Source organism: Chaetura pelagica, unplaced genomic scaffold (genome assembly GCF_000747805.2).
Source record: "Chaetura pelagica isolate M959 unplaced genomic scaffold, ChaPel_1.0 scaffold123, whole genome shotgun sequence".
In the NCBI taxonomy this organism is placed as follows: domain Eukaryota; kingdom Metazoa; phylum Chordata; class Aves; order Apodiformes; family Apodidae; genus Chaetura; species Chaetura pelagica.
Window position 1 is genome coordinate 5,624,435 of NW_009953295.1, and position 15,357 is coordinate 5,639,791.

The following is a 15,357-nucleotide window of genomic DNA, read 5'->3' on the forward strand; positions in this document are numbered from 1 at the left end:
GGAAGAGATGAAACTGGTTGTATTTTGTTAACAGTGCAGTTCTCTGCAAGCTGGAGAGACTGGCAGTGTTATCTCCTCCCCAGTAGGTTGTTCTCAGAGAAGATGTAGAAGCTCGCATTAGAAGCACTGGTATCATGCTTTTGCTTGCTAGGGCAGGTTTTGCTGTCATGCATCTTTCACGCCCTGGCCTCTTCTGAGTATCTGAGAACAAGTATCTTGTCATGTGCAAGTTGTCTCTTCCCTTTTGAGTTGCACTTTCTTGTTACTTCTGGGAGGATCCCTGTTCCTGTCTGTCACCCCATGAATGAGAGATGTGGAGAAGGTGCTTGAGAAGTGCTGCACTAGGCAAAGCGTGGGACTGACTTTCAGCTCATTTCCCCTGATTGTACCGAGATCTATGAGTAACTGTGATCGGCTGAAACAGCTGATTTCTCTTAATCACTGAATATGAATATCCTGTCTCATCCTGCAAGTCTCTGATCTGTCTTTCTGACATGTAGGTGGTATTGGTGTCCCCTGCCAATAAGTTCAATGAATTTCACATCCCATGTACGCTGTAGTATATCTTCTCACTGGAAATACAAGACCCTCTCAAGAGAAAAATAATGATGGAAGGAAAGAGTTTATTATTTTAATCTTTGGTTGCTTTCTCTTGGAATATATGTATTAATACTTTGGAAACTCAAGCATAAATGAAATACTCCTTTAAAGTTATTTATAACTTACATCTCCTTCCCGTGAATGTTAGATGAATAAGCCTTTCTGACCCCTTACCTTGGGGGCTCTCTAAGTCTTCCAATTAGCTACTAAATGTCTGATAAAAGACTGCAATATTTTAGATTAGTAAATCATAAATCAAAGTAATCATCTGCTTCTCTCTTTTTCAGATGAATATATCACCAGTAGCTCTGGCTCGTATTTATGAAGAGGACTTTAAACAAGATATGGCTGCCTTAAAGGTACAGATACTTGAGCTTCTGAATTTTAAGAGGATTTTAAAGCAATTATTTTGAAAAGGAATCTGGTTTTGACAGTTTGATCTGAAAAAATAAATTGATTTCTTGTGTGATGAAGTGTTGCTTGGAAACTGAGTACTAATTTACTTTTTCCATCTTCTGGAAATACTCTTCTGGATATTGAACACCTTTTGAGTAAGGAAAGTGGAGGGAGAAGGAGGGAGGGCAGAAACAAACCCTGGCTTTAGAATTAACAAGTTGAATTTCTTTGAGAGCATTGTTTTCCCCATGCAATAGAGCCTTGGTTCACACATAATACACATTTACTACAATGCAGAAATAGCCTGATCTAAAGCATAGGAAACATTAAATATTCTTTCACTGACTTCAGGTGACTTTGCTTCTTGTCCAGAGTACTTGTCAGAAGCAGGGGGTAAGCCCCTGGGAAAAATTGCTGGGTTTGGGTTTTTTTTTGCCACCGCTTAATTCTGTGTGTGTGTGTACAATCTTAAATGCAGCTTATGACCTTTATATGATACTTGAAACTTTTTTTTTTAAAGGTAAAATTGAGGAGAATGTTCTTTAAAGTTCCTTTCTTAGAGTGAAGGGACAAGTCAGCAGTGTCTTTCATACAGGCTATTGACATGTTACTCTTCTTTTGTTTAAGGTCCTTCCTCCTACGGTATATATGAGAGTGACTGACAATATTCCTCAGATAATTTCCTTTATAAAAACAATAATTGCTAATGGACAAGCTTATGTAACCTCACAAGGTAAGACTTAAAGCAAGACCACTCCTTGTTCAGCACACGCACAGGAAATCAGTGCTCTTAGTAATCCTGTTTTGGGATCAGATGAGACACCCTGTGCCAGGCTTTCTTCCTGTTGATTAACAGTCAGGGTGTGAGCAACTCATTTGTGGTGATATGGTAGTAAACAGAACAACTCTTACTCAATTTCTAAGTTAAATTAAGCTCATTACTTAATATAATTGTTTACTCTAATGAACTGCTATCTAAGCTCCTGTGGGGAAGTCCTGGCGTGGCTTCTGCAAGTGAGCTGGGGGAACCACTTAGCTCTAAACAGGAGGTGGGTATCTCCTGTGTGCTGTAAAAGATGTGCCTGCAAAGCATAATGTGTGGATCTTTTTATGGCAGAGCTGGTGGTTATAGAAGCATTTGAGTGCATTGTAACTGGAGTAGCAGTAGGCTACATTTCAGAGAAGGGGTTGCTGATTGTGCATGGGCAGGGCAGAACCTGGGGAGATCTTCAGAATATGAAGTTTTTCCAATGTGCATAATGAGCACGTGCAGTGAGGTTACTGAAAAGCTGGTAATATGGAAACATTTGTTACTGCTTTTACAGTATTTCTGAATTTCAAATGGGAGTTGAAGGGCGTTTTATTTTGGTTTGTTTTCAGGGAAATAATATCTCATCATCATGAATGTGCCCCATCTTTGCTATAGAACTAAACACTTCTTTTCTATTAGGCAACGTTTATTTTGATGTTAAGTCTTGGGGAGAAAGATACGGAGTATTAACTACTATTTATCCCGATACCCAAGATGAAGCAGGTAAGTTCATGGAACCAACCTGTTTGTACTAGCACATTATTTGCACTCACTGTTGCCAGTGCAAGAGGAAACTCGGCGGTCTCTCTTCATACCCTTTATATCTTTGTTCTGATACCCTCGAACAATGAAGACTCTTAATATTACTTAAATACGTGGGAGTGGTACATACAAACTTCATAACGAGGTGATGGTCTCAGCCATTGTGCTTGCCAGCAGTGAGATAGTTAAGAGTAAATGCAGGGAGATGTCATGTACCATGTTATTGTTGGGGCAGTAGCACCCTGCTGGTGCACGCTAACCAGATGAATTTGCTTCTTTCATTATTTACAACTGAGCTACTGCTAAACAGCCTATTTGTGTCAGGGTGTGATCTCTTTATAGGCTGTGCTAGAGCAGGCCTGTGCCCTTGGCTGGGTTTTTTGCTGTGGTTGTCTGGCTCCTGAGCAGGATTGCTGTGCTGCTCTGTAATTTCTGTAAATTGGGTCTGATCAGGTCTCTCTCTGCCTTGGAGGATTTGGTGCAGATCTCCTGCATCCTTTGCACGCTTTGCACAGTTCAATATTTCTTCATTAAAAAAAATATCTGTTTGCAATTACTGATAATGCCTGGCAGGCCGATGCTGAGGTGAATTGCAGCCAGAAGCTTCTCTTAGCTCCACTCTGCAGTTGTTTCAGCATTACAACTCAGAGGGAATGCATTTTGTCAACAGTCATTTTGAGATAGTTACTGACTGCAGAGACAGCCAGCAGCCTTCTAGGCTGCATTAGGAAGAGCATTGCCTGCAGGTCAATGGAGGTGATTCCTCCTCTCTGCTCAGCACTGGTGAGATGTGCCTGGAGTGCCAGGTTTAGTGCTGGGATTCCCAGTACAAGAAAGATATGGACGTACTGGAGAGAGCCTAGCAGAGAACCACAGATACAATGGAAGTACTGGAGTACCTTTTGTATGAGGAAAGGCTGAGAAAGATGGGACTGCTCAGCCTGGAGAAGAGAATGCTCAGGGGCATCTTACCCATGTGTACCAATACCTGATGGGGAGAGTAAAGAGGCAGGCTGTTCTCAGGTGTGCCTAGTGACAGGATGAGAGGCAATGGGCACAACATGAAACACAGGAAATTCCACTTAAACCTAATAAACCTCTTTTTTACTCTGAGGATGGTTAACACAAGAATACGTTGCTCTGAGAAGCTCTGGAGTCTCCATCTTTGGAGATAGTCAGAACTTAACTGGACATGGTCCTGGGCTGTCTCCTGTCACTGAACCTGTCCTGAGCAGGGGGTTGGAGTAGGAAATCTCCAGACATGCTTTCCAGCCTAAACTGTGACTGATGATGTGTTTTGCTCTGTTTATCCTCAAGTCACAAGTGAATGTACTTTTTGACTGTTGTTTTGATTAGAATTGAGAAGGTGAAGAGAGTACTTCTGTGTAGCAGTATACTCAAAAAAAGGCAAAAGAGGAAGGCAGTCAACAGATTCTTGGCAGCTGGAGCTGAAAAAGTAGCAAAAGAGCCAAGATGAAGATTCAGTGTCTAAAACTAGGGCTATATCTTATCAATTTTGAATGATGAAGCAGGTGTAATGGATTTTTGTGATGCGCTTCCCTTAATATTGCATGATGTTCCGAATAAAAACTGACTCTAATATCAATAAAGTACAAGCAGAATGGCTCAAGAAAAATGACCATCTAATAGATCTCCCAAAATAACTGTGATTCATCGGTAAAATGTGTTGATGCTGGAATGCTCCAGGGTTTGGTTCTGACCCAGTCATACACCATGGTTTTGTTAGCGGTCTGAAATAAGTGGAGGAAAGAAATAAATGTAGTGTCAACTGCTGATAAGAGATGAGTGGTGGCAATTAAGGGAACTTAAAATGGTGTGAGTTGCTTGTCATGCTGGATCCCTTTGAGTCAAGTAAGTGCATTGTTCCACATCAGTCAAATGCCAGGTCATGTATTTGTCAGGGATAAAATGCAGAGTCCAGAACCCTGTTTTGTAGTTCTTCCCAGGGAGGGGTGTGTATCCAGCTGGGGGTTAGGAGCCAGCAGAGACGACATGTCCTCTGCAGAACTGTGACAAAAAGGGCTACATCCTTGGCTGTGTAGTGAAGGAACCAACAAATACACCTGTGGAGGAGACCTTTGTAGGGAAGCCTTTGGTAAAACTGGCACCGAAAGGTTTATACTGTCCAAGAATAAGTATGATTCTCATCTCCATGCTCTTCTTGGTTTTATAGAGTATCAATATACAATTCTGTCCAGAGAAAAAATTGTGGGGTGTTGGTTGGATTTTTTTATTATTTTTTTTTGGTGTGTGTGTGAGGTTTTAGTTTAAGTTGTTTCTGTTATCTTTTTTTTGCTCTGGTCCAATCTGTCCTGGGAAGCTGACTGATAAGTATCTAAATGAATGATGTAAAACCAGAGGAGGCCAAAAGGACTTAAAGGATAGAATGTATTAAAGAATCTTGAATCCATATTTTTAGCTTGCAGAAATCTAATCCAACATACTATTATTATTTATTGTTTTTCAAATGGTTGATTGAGAAACTGGAAACCCTGTATAAGGGGGAAGGGAGGAAAGATGCAGGAATTAAGTTGAGCAAAAGAGATAAAAATCAGACTAATTCACTCAGTGCACATTTCCACTTGCTTTCATTTGCTCATTTTTTTTTTTCCTTTGAGGCATTAATAAATTGCTTATTCTTGGCAGTTCATACTGATAAACGACACAGTAAAGATTTTGCCTTGTGGAAGGCTGCCAAACCTCAAGAGCTATCTTGGACTTCTCCCTGGGGAAAAGGAAGACCTGGATGGCACATTGAGTGTTCCACAATATCAAGGTCAGATTTCTTGGATTTTAAATCCTAGTGCTGATTTTTCTTTTCAGTCACAGTACAGTGGTAGCAGCAGTATTGAAAGTGTTTTTTTCTGATTAATAGAAAACACCAGTTTTAATGTGAATATGTTGTGCAATTTGAGATGTCACGTGTGGCCCAAAAAAACTCTGCTCCACTGTAATGGTGAGCTCTCTTGCTGTGTATGAACACCTTCTCTTGAGCAGACTTGGGTATTTAAAATACGTCATTGAGGATCACGCAGTTGATTAGCAAGTGTTTTAACTTGAACTGACTAACTGAAGTTTTAGTGAAAGTTATGGTATCTCTCATTTATTTGCCTCCCTTCCACTTCCTGCTGTCTCCATCAGACCTAGTCCAGCATGTAGTGCTCTGTCAGGAAAACAGGCTGTGGGATTCCATCCTGACTCCAGCAAATGTATGAGGTCTGCTAGCCTTATTTTAACAGTAGCTGTCGTTTTTCATGCTAAACATCTGTTACTCAGCTTTCTTGAAAAATCAGCCACCGTATGAAATAGCCTGGTTTCTCTGTGGCAGTGAATTCTGTGGGCATGATGCAAATTGCATTTAGTAGCATTTTGGTTGTAGTTGGTTTAAATTAATTTGCTTTTAATTTGGAGTTTTAGTTTCTCCACAGGATGGGTAGCATTTTGTCCTACACTCTATTGACTTATGACCTGTTAATTTGTGCAATGAAAAAAGAAATTCTGTCTCTTCACTGCTGGAAGATGAATAGTGGTACTTAGTTTTGCATTAGTCTCAAGTCTTTTTTGGAAGCTAATAGCAAATTATATAGATCTAGCCCTGTTTAACTTGAGAGTTTGCAAACCAAGCAGAAAGTAGAGGGAACAGGTGCTTTAGGTTTCTCTTTCAGATGCTTTTCTGGTGGACCTGGGGTCATTAGTCATTACTATCTGATTGTGAAAAGCCTTTATAATAGTGATTTTCTGTCTGTAGTTTCAGCACTGTGAAACAGTTCTTAAAGCAACAGAAGTGCACAAAACCATGGTGTATTTGAAATGCAACCTGAGACAGAAGTGCACACTGGATGAAGTGCCAGGCCATTACAGAATGGCCTATCTGCTTATTTAGTGCTGTTAATAGTCTGCATTTCTTTCTGTAAAAACTTATTTCACTGCAGCTGGATGAGGATCCTGGCATGTAAATATGAGTTGACCCATGCAGAGAATAAGTGTAGTAATCTTGGACTGTGAAATAGGGAGAGCTTATTTTGATAGGTTACCGACTGTGGAAATAGGGAGAGCTTATTTTGATAGGTTACCTAAAGTGTTTTGCTGTCCCATTCAGCTGCCCAAGGCCTATTTTAACCAATAGCTACTTACCTGCCTGTTTTGCAAAAGATCTCAAAGCACTGTAGGTAAGCTAGGTGAAGTGATTTTGAAAGGACCTTGAAGCATGCCTGGGGAAGATAAGTGAGGGGCTTGCTGGTCTTGCGGTGCAGCCCTGGAGGAGGGAACCACCTGTGGTGACTTGGATCTGATCTCATATCTGGAGCTCCCTCCTGGTGAGATGGGCTGCTCTTCCTGCCTCTGCTTGGTCTCTCCTTTCTTCCCAGCTCTTAATGGTTTTCTTGGAGGGAACATCAAGTGGCCAGTACTCCTTTGTAGATGGCACAAGGGAGACCATGAGCTGGGGCCAGTCCTGGGAAGATCTCTGCTTAAGCTGGTTTTGGAGCAGACAGCAGGAAGCAGGGGGTATGAGCTTGGGAAATGGCAAGAGCTGGTCTTTCTTCCCTCCTCTCTTCTCCTTGTTTTCTTGTCTTTCAGTGTCCCAAAAGCTTATGCAGAGCCATAAGCTCTGCAAGAGTCAGGATGTTTTGTCCCAAAAAAGGACAAAAGTTTTAATATCAAGCCAGCTTCCAGGAGAGACTTGTTAGAATGACATACAGGAAGACTGTGTGTGTCTGTGCACACAAGTGTGTGGGGCTTGCCTTTTGTTTTCTACTTCTGTAGACCTTGCACCTTCCCCAGCTTGAGTGTCCCTGGTTTCTGCGCAGTTAGTGTTGTTTTACCTCCCCGTGGTTAAATGTTGTCTTTGTTTAACAGGTTTGCAAATGGAAGTTACTACCTTAGGCAACATGACCTAGCAAGGGACAGTGGGCAGAGTATAGCAGCCTTGACTTGCGGTGTTTAACCAGAAAGGGTCTAGGTCTGCCCTGTAGCCACATGAGTAACTTGCTTCCAGCCACCAGTGTTTGCAGAGAGGTCTGTGCCATGCAAGCCCATGGGGGACCCACGCAGATGCAGCTGTTCTGTTGGGATGAGAGGAATGGCCCTGGGAGATCAGGGGCACTGGCATTAGACATTTTGACATTAGAATAGTATGGGACTAAGCATTTTTCTACCATGACTGTGTACAGTATTGCTTGAATTCTTACAGAAAATGTACAAGATAAAGAATAATACCACACTTACAGAAGTGTACATTGCTTCAGGTTTGTTTGGCTTGCAGATGAAGGCAGCTGTCTGATACTGAAACTGTAGTAGGACAAGGAAAGGAGTTGTCCTGCTTGCCATTCTTTAATCTAAGTTAGAAAAATAATTGCTCCTACTAAGGGGAGTTAATTGTGGGCAGATATGGGTCCTGTCCATACAAGTTCTGTTGCAGTTTTGGTATCCAAGATCTGTGTAAAGTCTTGTTTTAAAACTGCAGTCATTAAATTTAACCCTTAAATTTATGTTGTTTCATCTTACTCTTTTCTGTATTTCTTTCACAAAAAGCTTTTATAGTGTTCTACTTACCGATCAGGAAAATATTGTTACAGTGCAGTGTTTGGAAAGCAACTGGACATCCATACCGGTGGAATAGATCTTGCATTTCCTCATCATGAAAATGAAATTGCACAGTGTGAGGTGTATCATCAGTGTGAGCAATGGGGAAATTACTTTTTGCATTCTGGTAAGTAAAGATATTAATTACCTAAGATGCCTGTAGACATTATTATTTTTTTAAGCTTGGCATTTGTGTGGTATGAAGTATGAGGGGAAACCTAAGCGGATGGTCTGCTACAGTGACCAAATTCCTGTCTTAAGTGAAGGGAGATAAATGAGAGTGAAACTGTAGAATAATGCCTTTATTAATAAAGCAGTTACAAGAAATATTCCTGAACTTCATCTGGGGAAATCTCCAAATAATGACAGTGTGTGCATTGCTCATGTGTTCACCCTACTTAAAAATGTGGAAAGAAGAGTTTTTCCTGCATAATCTCATTCCCTTTCATAGGCATTTCCTCAAAATTTGAGGGTACTCTTTGTCACAGGCGTTCTTTTTAAATTGTGTTTTGGCTCTAGCAGTTTGGCAGGACTGTTCTGTAACAGTCGTGCAGGAGGAGGGTGAAAATACTTGGTATTTTCTATATATGCTTATGTAGTCCTCCTAAACCCAGGAATTTCTGTTGTCTTAGAACCCCAGAACCCTGGCAGGTGAAGGCAGGTGGGTAGGTAGCTGATTGTGACATTTTAAAAGCCTTGAGAATCGTAGAATGCCAGGTTGGAAGGGACCTCAGTGATTATCTGGTCCAACCTTTCTAGGTACTACAATAGTTTATATGAGATGGCTCAGCACCCTGTCAAGCTGAGACTTAGAACTGTCCAATGTGGGGGAATCTACCACTTCCTTTGTGAGACTGTTCCAATGTTTGACTGTCCTCATGGTGAAAAATTTACCTCTTGTGTCCAATCGGAACCTCCCCAGGAACAACTTGTGCCCATTACCCCCTTCTTTTCCATATGACTCCTTGTAAACAGGGAGTCTCCATCATCTTTGTAGCCAACCTTTAAGTACTGGAACATAGTAATAAGGTCTCCCTTAGGCCTTTCTCTTCTCAAGGCTGAATAAACCCAGTTTTCTCAGCGTCTTCTCATAGAGCAAGTTCTCTGATCATCTTTGTGGCCTTTCTCTGGACCCTCTCCAGTCTGTCTGCATCCTTTTTGTAGAGCAGGGACCAAAAATGAATGCAATACTCCAGGTGGGGCCTGACAACTGCCGAGTAGAGTGGGGTGATGACTTCTTTATCTCTGCTGGTGTTGCCCTTGTTGATGCAGCCCAGCATCCTGTTGGCTTTCTTTGCTGCAGCAGCACACTGTTCACTCATGTGGAGCCTATTATCCACCAAGACTCCCAGGTCCCTTTCCACAGGGCTGCTCTCCAGCCAGGTGAATCCTAGTCTGAACTGCACTCCTGGGTGAGGAGAGCAGAGTAGGCCAGTGTTGTTTTCCAATGTGTCTCAGTACCAGTTTCTTGTGGGTTTAAAAAGTTTTCAGTAGCACTCAGAATAAAATACCCTGTGTCTATAAATACAGTGAAAGGCTTTTAATAATGTAAATAAAGACATCTGTACTACTGGAAAATAAGAATGGAGAGAATGCTAAGATACATGAACTGATGAAGCATCATAGCTCACAAAGGTGTGATCCTGCAGAGAAATGTTAGAGCTGGAGTGTTTTTGTGTGGTATGAAATGTGGGGGAAGGCTTGCGGGCGTTTGTTGCAGCAGCCACCACTGGATGTGTGTGTGTGCAATTGACATACCTGTAACTATTAAAATTTTCATGGAAAGCCTTTTTATCCACCAGTAGTGTTATGCCTAGTGCTGAAAATGAGGAACAAGTTTCATGCTGAAGACCAAATGAGTCAGATGCTTTGATCTGTTCTGATCAGTGAGGTTGCTGGTGGGTAGAGACAAGGAGGTCTGTGACATCCATGGGCTACCTAAAGATTAAGTCACCCCTCGGCTCTGTAGAAAAGTGGAGACATTGAGTCTCATCATGTGGTTCCTTAACTCCTGAATATTGAATTCCAGTTTCAGTTCCCAGTATAGAGCCTGTTGCAATTGTCCAGAGGCTAGTACACCCTCCAGGGTGTGCTTTGTTCCTGGAGTGTGGGGAAATGCTGTGAACTTGCACTGGGATGCAGTGGATACTGCCAGGTGGAGCCAGTGACTTTTCAAGCTTGGCATTGAAGCCATAGGCGAAATATTCTTTGAAACTAACTGAATAAAGAGGAGTAAATTTTTCTTTAAAAAAAAAATAAATGGGGATGGGAAGAAAAGAAAATAACTTAATTCCAAGGGCAATTTGTACACTGAGGTTCTCTAGGAGCTGACAGATTACTTTCATTAAGTCAAAAAATGTTGCTGGAGGACGATAGTGTGAATTATTTAGGGCAGATGAATCAGCTTCAGAAACAATTTATTCTGGTAACAGACTTCAGAATTTCAGCAGGCTTAGAATTGGAGGAGCAATCCCCATTAGAGGAAGAAAATCCCTGCACTGAGGATAAATCTCCTCATAAGGACCTTATTTTTAGACTACTTGTACTCTGGGAAGAGTGCCAAGCCAAAGTTATGAAAATCCTTGTATTTTGTGATTCTTTAATGAAATCATTCTGAATGCTGAAGCTGTTGAAGAGGAATATTATTTCAAATTCAGATGTTACCTGAACCTTATTAGGAAAACACAGTGGAACTATTTTAAGCTCTGCTGCCTAAAGTTAAGTAAGTCAATATTTAGGCACCCTTGCAAAAGAAAAATAGTAACAATTCTACCCAGGCTCTTCCCCTTCTCCTAGGAGGAGTTTGTCTCTGGGGTTTTTTTAACTCACAAGAATTGCAGGTGTCCATAGCCTCTGATGGCACAAATGTTCTTACTGAGAGCTCTGGCTTTAGCCACACAGTGGTGAAAATTACCTCAACAGGCTGGACAAATGTGATGAAAATGAGATTTTGGTTTGATCGTAGGTATCTGCTGGATCTGGTTCTGAATCCGTAGGTCTCTTGATTTGTTCCTTCTCCCCTCAGAGTGTGTTGTGCAAACTTAAATTTCCAGATGATGGGGGTAGGACCAGAGGTAGCCTTCTTAGGGAGAATCTGCGCTGCCTGGAATCATTGTCAGAAACAGCTAAGAAGTGAAACCAGATGTTCTTCACATCTGTTACCAAGCCTGAGCATGTTCCTTTTGTATCCAGATGAGTGTAATGGGGATTTTACCCACTTGTGAAAGAGAGGGGTGCCAGGCAAGGCTGCAGAAGCAGCACTGTGTGAGGAGGAGCACAAAATGCAGACAGCTGCTTGGGCTGCTGAGCCAGAAAAGCCACCTTTGCCATCACCACCTGTAAAAGCAGAAGCATGATCTTATGCTGTGCTTGCAGAACACCCTGAGGCATTTGTCACACTGGACTGCCGAATCTGAAAAAATACAGAGTGCTGATGTGTTATTAATGAGTAAGAAAAGTTCCTGCTTAAAATTCTGCCTCTAAGTATGATTAAGTGCTGGATTCTGCAGTTCACGAAGGGCCTGAAAATTGCATGTTAGTTGAGAGTGCTCGTTAACTTACAGGATTAGGAGAGACCAATTAATTTCTGAAAGGATGCTGCTTTTATCAGCTACATATTTGGCATCTCCCTGGTGCTGTAAATAACTGATGTTTTCCACCAGTCGTGGTGCTGTGGGTGAGGCCCAGGAGTGTACAGCCTGAGTTTGCCCATCTCCTGTCTTGCTTTGACAGAACTCTTAGTCCAGAAGCCGAGCTCTACATGCTCTCTACATGCCGAGCATCTACATGAGATGGTTACTGCCTTTTTCCTATACCACAGCCCTGCAAATCAACAGTCCATATGGCTGTTGAAAGCTCTACCTGAGAGACTGCATTTTAAAATAAGCTAATTCAAGTTAGTCATGATAGCTACATCCTCCCTTCCCCTTTCTTTTTATCTCAGTTTCCCAAAGTCTGGAGAAATAGGGACTGTGTAGAATACTAATTTTGCATGTAAGGTATTTTGAACCAGCACAATAAGCTTTTGGATTAAAAAAATCAAGGTAACAGTTACCAGCGAGTAATAAGTAGACAAAATTGTTTGAGATACTGTAATTTGAGATCACTGGAAGATTCTTAAAGGTCTTAAAATATTTTTTGAAATAAAGAGTAACAGGTAAGGTACTTTTCTGTGAAGACTGAAAAGTATTTCCTTGCTTGCTTATTTTTATAATTTTATTATCAATTCTGAGCAGAGAGACTTTTTGTGTTTTTCTTCTTAATGTCTCTGGTGTCACCGTTTGACTCAGGTCCGACAACAACGCTCTCAATCCCCTCCCCCCCCACCCAGGTAGGGAAGGAGAGAGAGAAAAAGAGAGAGACTTGTCTGGATTGAAAACTAAACTACACAGCTTTAATTAAAACACTAATGAATGATACAAGAAAATATATACAATTATATACAGATATATTCAGGTATGGGCAAAAGCCTCTCGCCTCTCCCCACCCCAGCAACTCCCACAGCACTTCCCTGAACTGGGAAGAGTCCCGAGGAATCCCGGAGCTGCTGCTGGAAAAGAGCAGAGAGTTATGGGGGTCAGGAGAGCTCGAGCCTAAGGGTCGACGGTGATGGATGGAACAGAGTCCTCCCCGGACGCTGGCCGTGGACGGAAGAGAAGGGAAGAAGAAGAAGGAAGGAAGTTGTCTTCTGTGATCTCTAACCTTCCTCTGAGCTTACGTAGATATATGGAATGGAATATCTTTGGCCAATTTTGCTGTCCGTCTAACTCAGCCTCCTACGGAGGGGTCACAGATCTCCCCATAGTGTCTGAGCCGGCAGAGTGCAGGTGCAGCCTTGAAGCCTCAGTAGTTAGAAAAACATTCCACTGTCTTATCAGCCTAGCAGAACACACTGTTGCTAGTTAAAAGAAAGCTTACTGAAGGAAAAAAAAATCAGTAAAAAGAAAAATTGGTTTCATCCTGGCTCAAACCAGGACACTCTGGTGATGGTGTTGTGGGTTGGTTTTTTTGAAACATTTTATTTTCCTGTGTTTTAAAATTCACCTGGCCAAAATTGAGAATGGGCAGATGTGAAGGACTGTAGGCAAAGCTATTGAAAAATAGGTTACATTGAAATGGTTGGCAATATATATCACAGCACATGCTGCCCCCAGTGTTCCCAGTGTCTCAGTGCAGTCTTTCTCATTTGCTCCCCATTCAGAAGCATGCTCATTTATCCTGATTAATTAATTAATTTTTTTTGTTCTAGGGCATTTGCATGTTAAAGGAAGTAAAGAAAAAATGTCCAAGTCATTAAAAAACTACGTAACAATTAAGGTAATCTATTTCTGTGAATTGAAGCAATGTATATTTGTAATGTGTAAATACTAATCACAGCCTTCTTGAGAAAATGCTGGAGCATGTGCGTGCACAGCAGTGAAAGATCTGAAGCAGAGTGTGTCTCTCACCCTGGTGTAGCAGTTATCGTGGATCTGGGTGTAGAAACCTGCTTGGTCTCAGGGTTTGCCTGTAAACTGGCTCTTGCTGACCTAAGAGAGTTTGTAGGAGCAGCATTCGTGGCCAATACCAGACACATGATACATTTGTGGTTGAACTCGGCAAACTCTATTACCTTTTCCAGCCTGAATGATTCTGTTCTATAGTGCTGTGTTCTTCTCTGTCTGCTCTTAATAGCCCATATGCTTTTGGGACTTGGTAAAGAGTGGTTGTTTTTTCCTTTTTCTGCTTCAGGTGAAATGGGAGGTAGTGTCAGCACTTTGTCAGGAAGCTATCAGGTGTCGTGCAGCTGCTCTATGCCAGCGGCCTCTCATATTCTCCTTTATTTTTATACAGGCACCTTGCTGATGCACAGAGAGCTTTGTCTTTTGGTACCTACAGGTCGTGTCAATGTGTCCTGTTTTACTGTGTCCCAAGCTCTGTGGTGTAGCCCAGAGCAGGGTTTCTCTGCTAGGCATGTGCTCTCATGATGAGTGACACCTATTGCTAGAAGTAGGTGATTTCCTTCCTTTAGACAAAGCTTGAGAGGCTGTTTCAGCACATATGTTCCCCTTCGCCCTCTTGGAAGATTTAATTAAAATCCCTTTAAAAAGGAGTTCAATATGAGCTGCTTTATTCTTAATTCTCCTGATGCTATCTGGGTACAGTTAAGCCCTGTCTCCCCCTGGAAAATGGCCCATCACTCACAGAAATCTCCTGAGTCTCAGCAGGCATTGTGGACAGAGTGGAGAAGTGACCATGGATGCAATGCATGCAGTTAAAAATCATGTATAGAAACATTCCCATCCATGTCTGCAGTGGGACTTCCCTGCATTGAGAGAACAAAAACTCTCTTCCTTTGTGGGTCCTTTAATTTCTGCTCCTTGACTTGGCTAACAAGGATTAATCCTTCTCTGTAAGCAACTTGCAGTCCAGTGAAACAAATTTATTCCTGTACTGCCTTCCTGCATCTTGAAAGTGAAGCCCTGTGTGGAAGCTCCTACACCTGCTCTGAAAGAGGGGAGGCCCCTTCCACATGGTTCTGGCATTCCAGGCCTTCAGCTGGGCATGGCCACCCTGTGTCCTCCATGTCTGTCTTCCCTGTTTTCCCTCCCCTTTGTCCCCTTCTCTTGATTTTTTTTTTTTTTTAAATATCTATTAGTTCTGACCCCCAAAATCAAGCACCTTGTGATAATGCATGGCCAAGCAACCTACTTTGAAAGGGCAGTGATACTTTCCCTGAGATCCATTTTTAACCAAATGCAGAATGATGTTTTTCCTCTTCAAATGGTCCTTTCCCAAATTTGAATTTATTTCTCTACTTTACTCCTATTGTTCTACCTCTGTGTATTAGTGTAAAGCTTCTGGAAAAACTGGGTACACTCAGATATATTGAGTTTATTTTAAAAACAAACAAAACCCCCCACAACAAAGAAGCAACATCAAACCAGTTAATGTCACTGTCTGTTTCTTGATTCAGGTTACCCTGATTCCTTCAGTTCTTTCCTTTTTTTCACATGAGAGACAGCACATAACTGACACTTTGCTGCTTTCAGTGTTCAGGCTGATTTAATCTGGTCACAGAAGCTAAATTTTGAAACGTGCATCTTTCAGCAAATGACGCTTTCCAAGTTTTCTCACTTGTATTGACTTCTCCATATGATTTTCTATTTCAATTGAGCTTCAGTGTTGCAAACTTGCCATCACCA

At 41.7% G+C, this 15,357-nt stretch overlaps 1 protein-coding gene across 1 annotated transcript in view; it reads left to right on the forward strand.

The window, feature by feature from the left end:
* The window catches only part of CARS2 (cysteinyl-tRNA synthetase 2, mitochondrial (putative)), a 35,913-nt gene that overhangs the window by 3,531 nt on the left and 17,025 nt on the right, over positions 1 to 15,357 (forward strand). The window contains exons 3-8 of the mRNA XM_009997969.1: positions 888 to 959; positions 1,624 to 1,729; positions 2,447 to 2,530; positions 5,237 to 5,366; positions 8,167 to 8,300; positions 13,422 to 13,489. Of these exons, the coding sequence (XP_009996271.1) occupies positions 888 to 959; positions 1,624 to 1,729; positions 2,447 to 2,530; positions 5,237 to 5,366; positions 8,167 to 8,300; positions 13,422 to 13,489 (594 nt within the window). The remainder of the gene's footprint in view (positions 1 to 887; positions 960 to 1,623; positions 1,730 to 2,446; positions 2,531 to 5,236; positions 5,367 to 8,166; positions 8,301 to 13,421; positions 13,490 to 15,357) is intronic.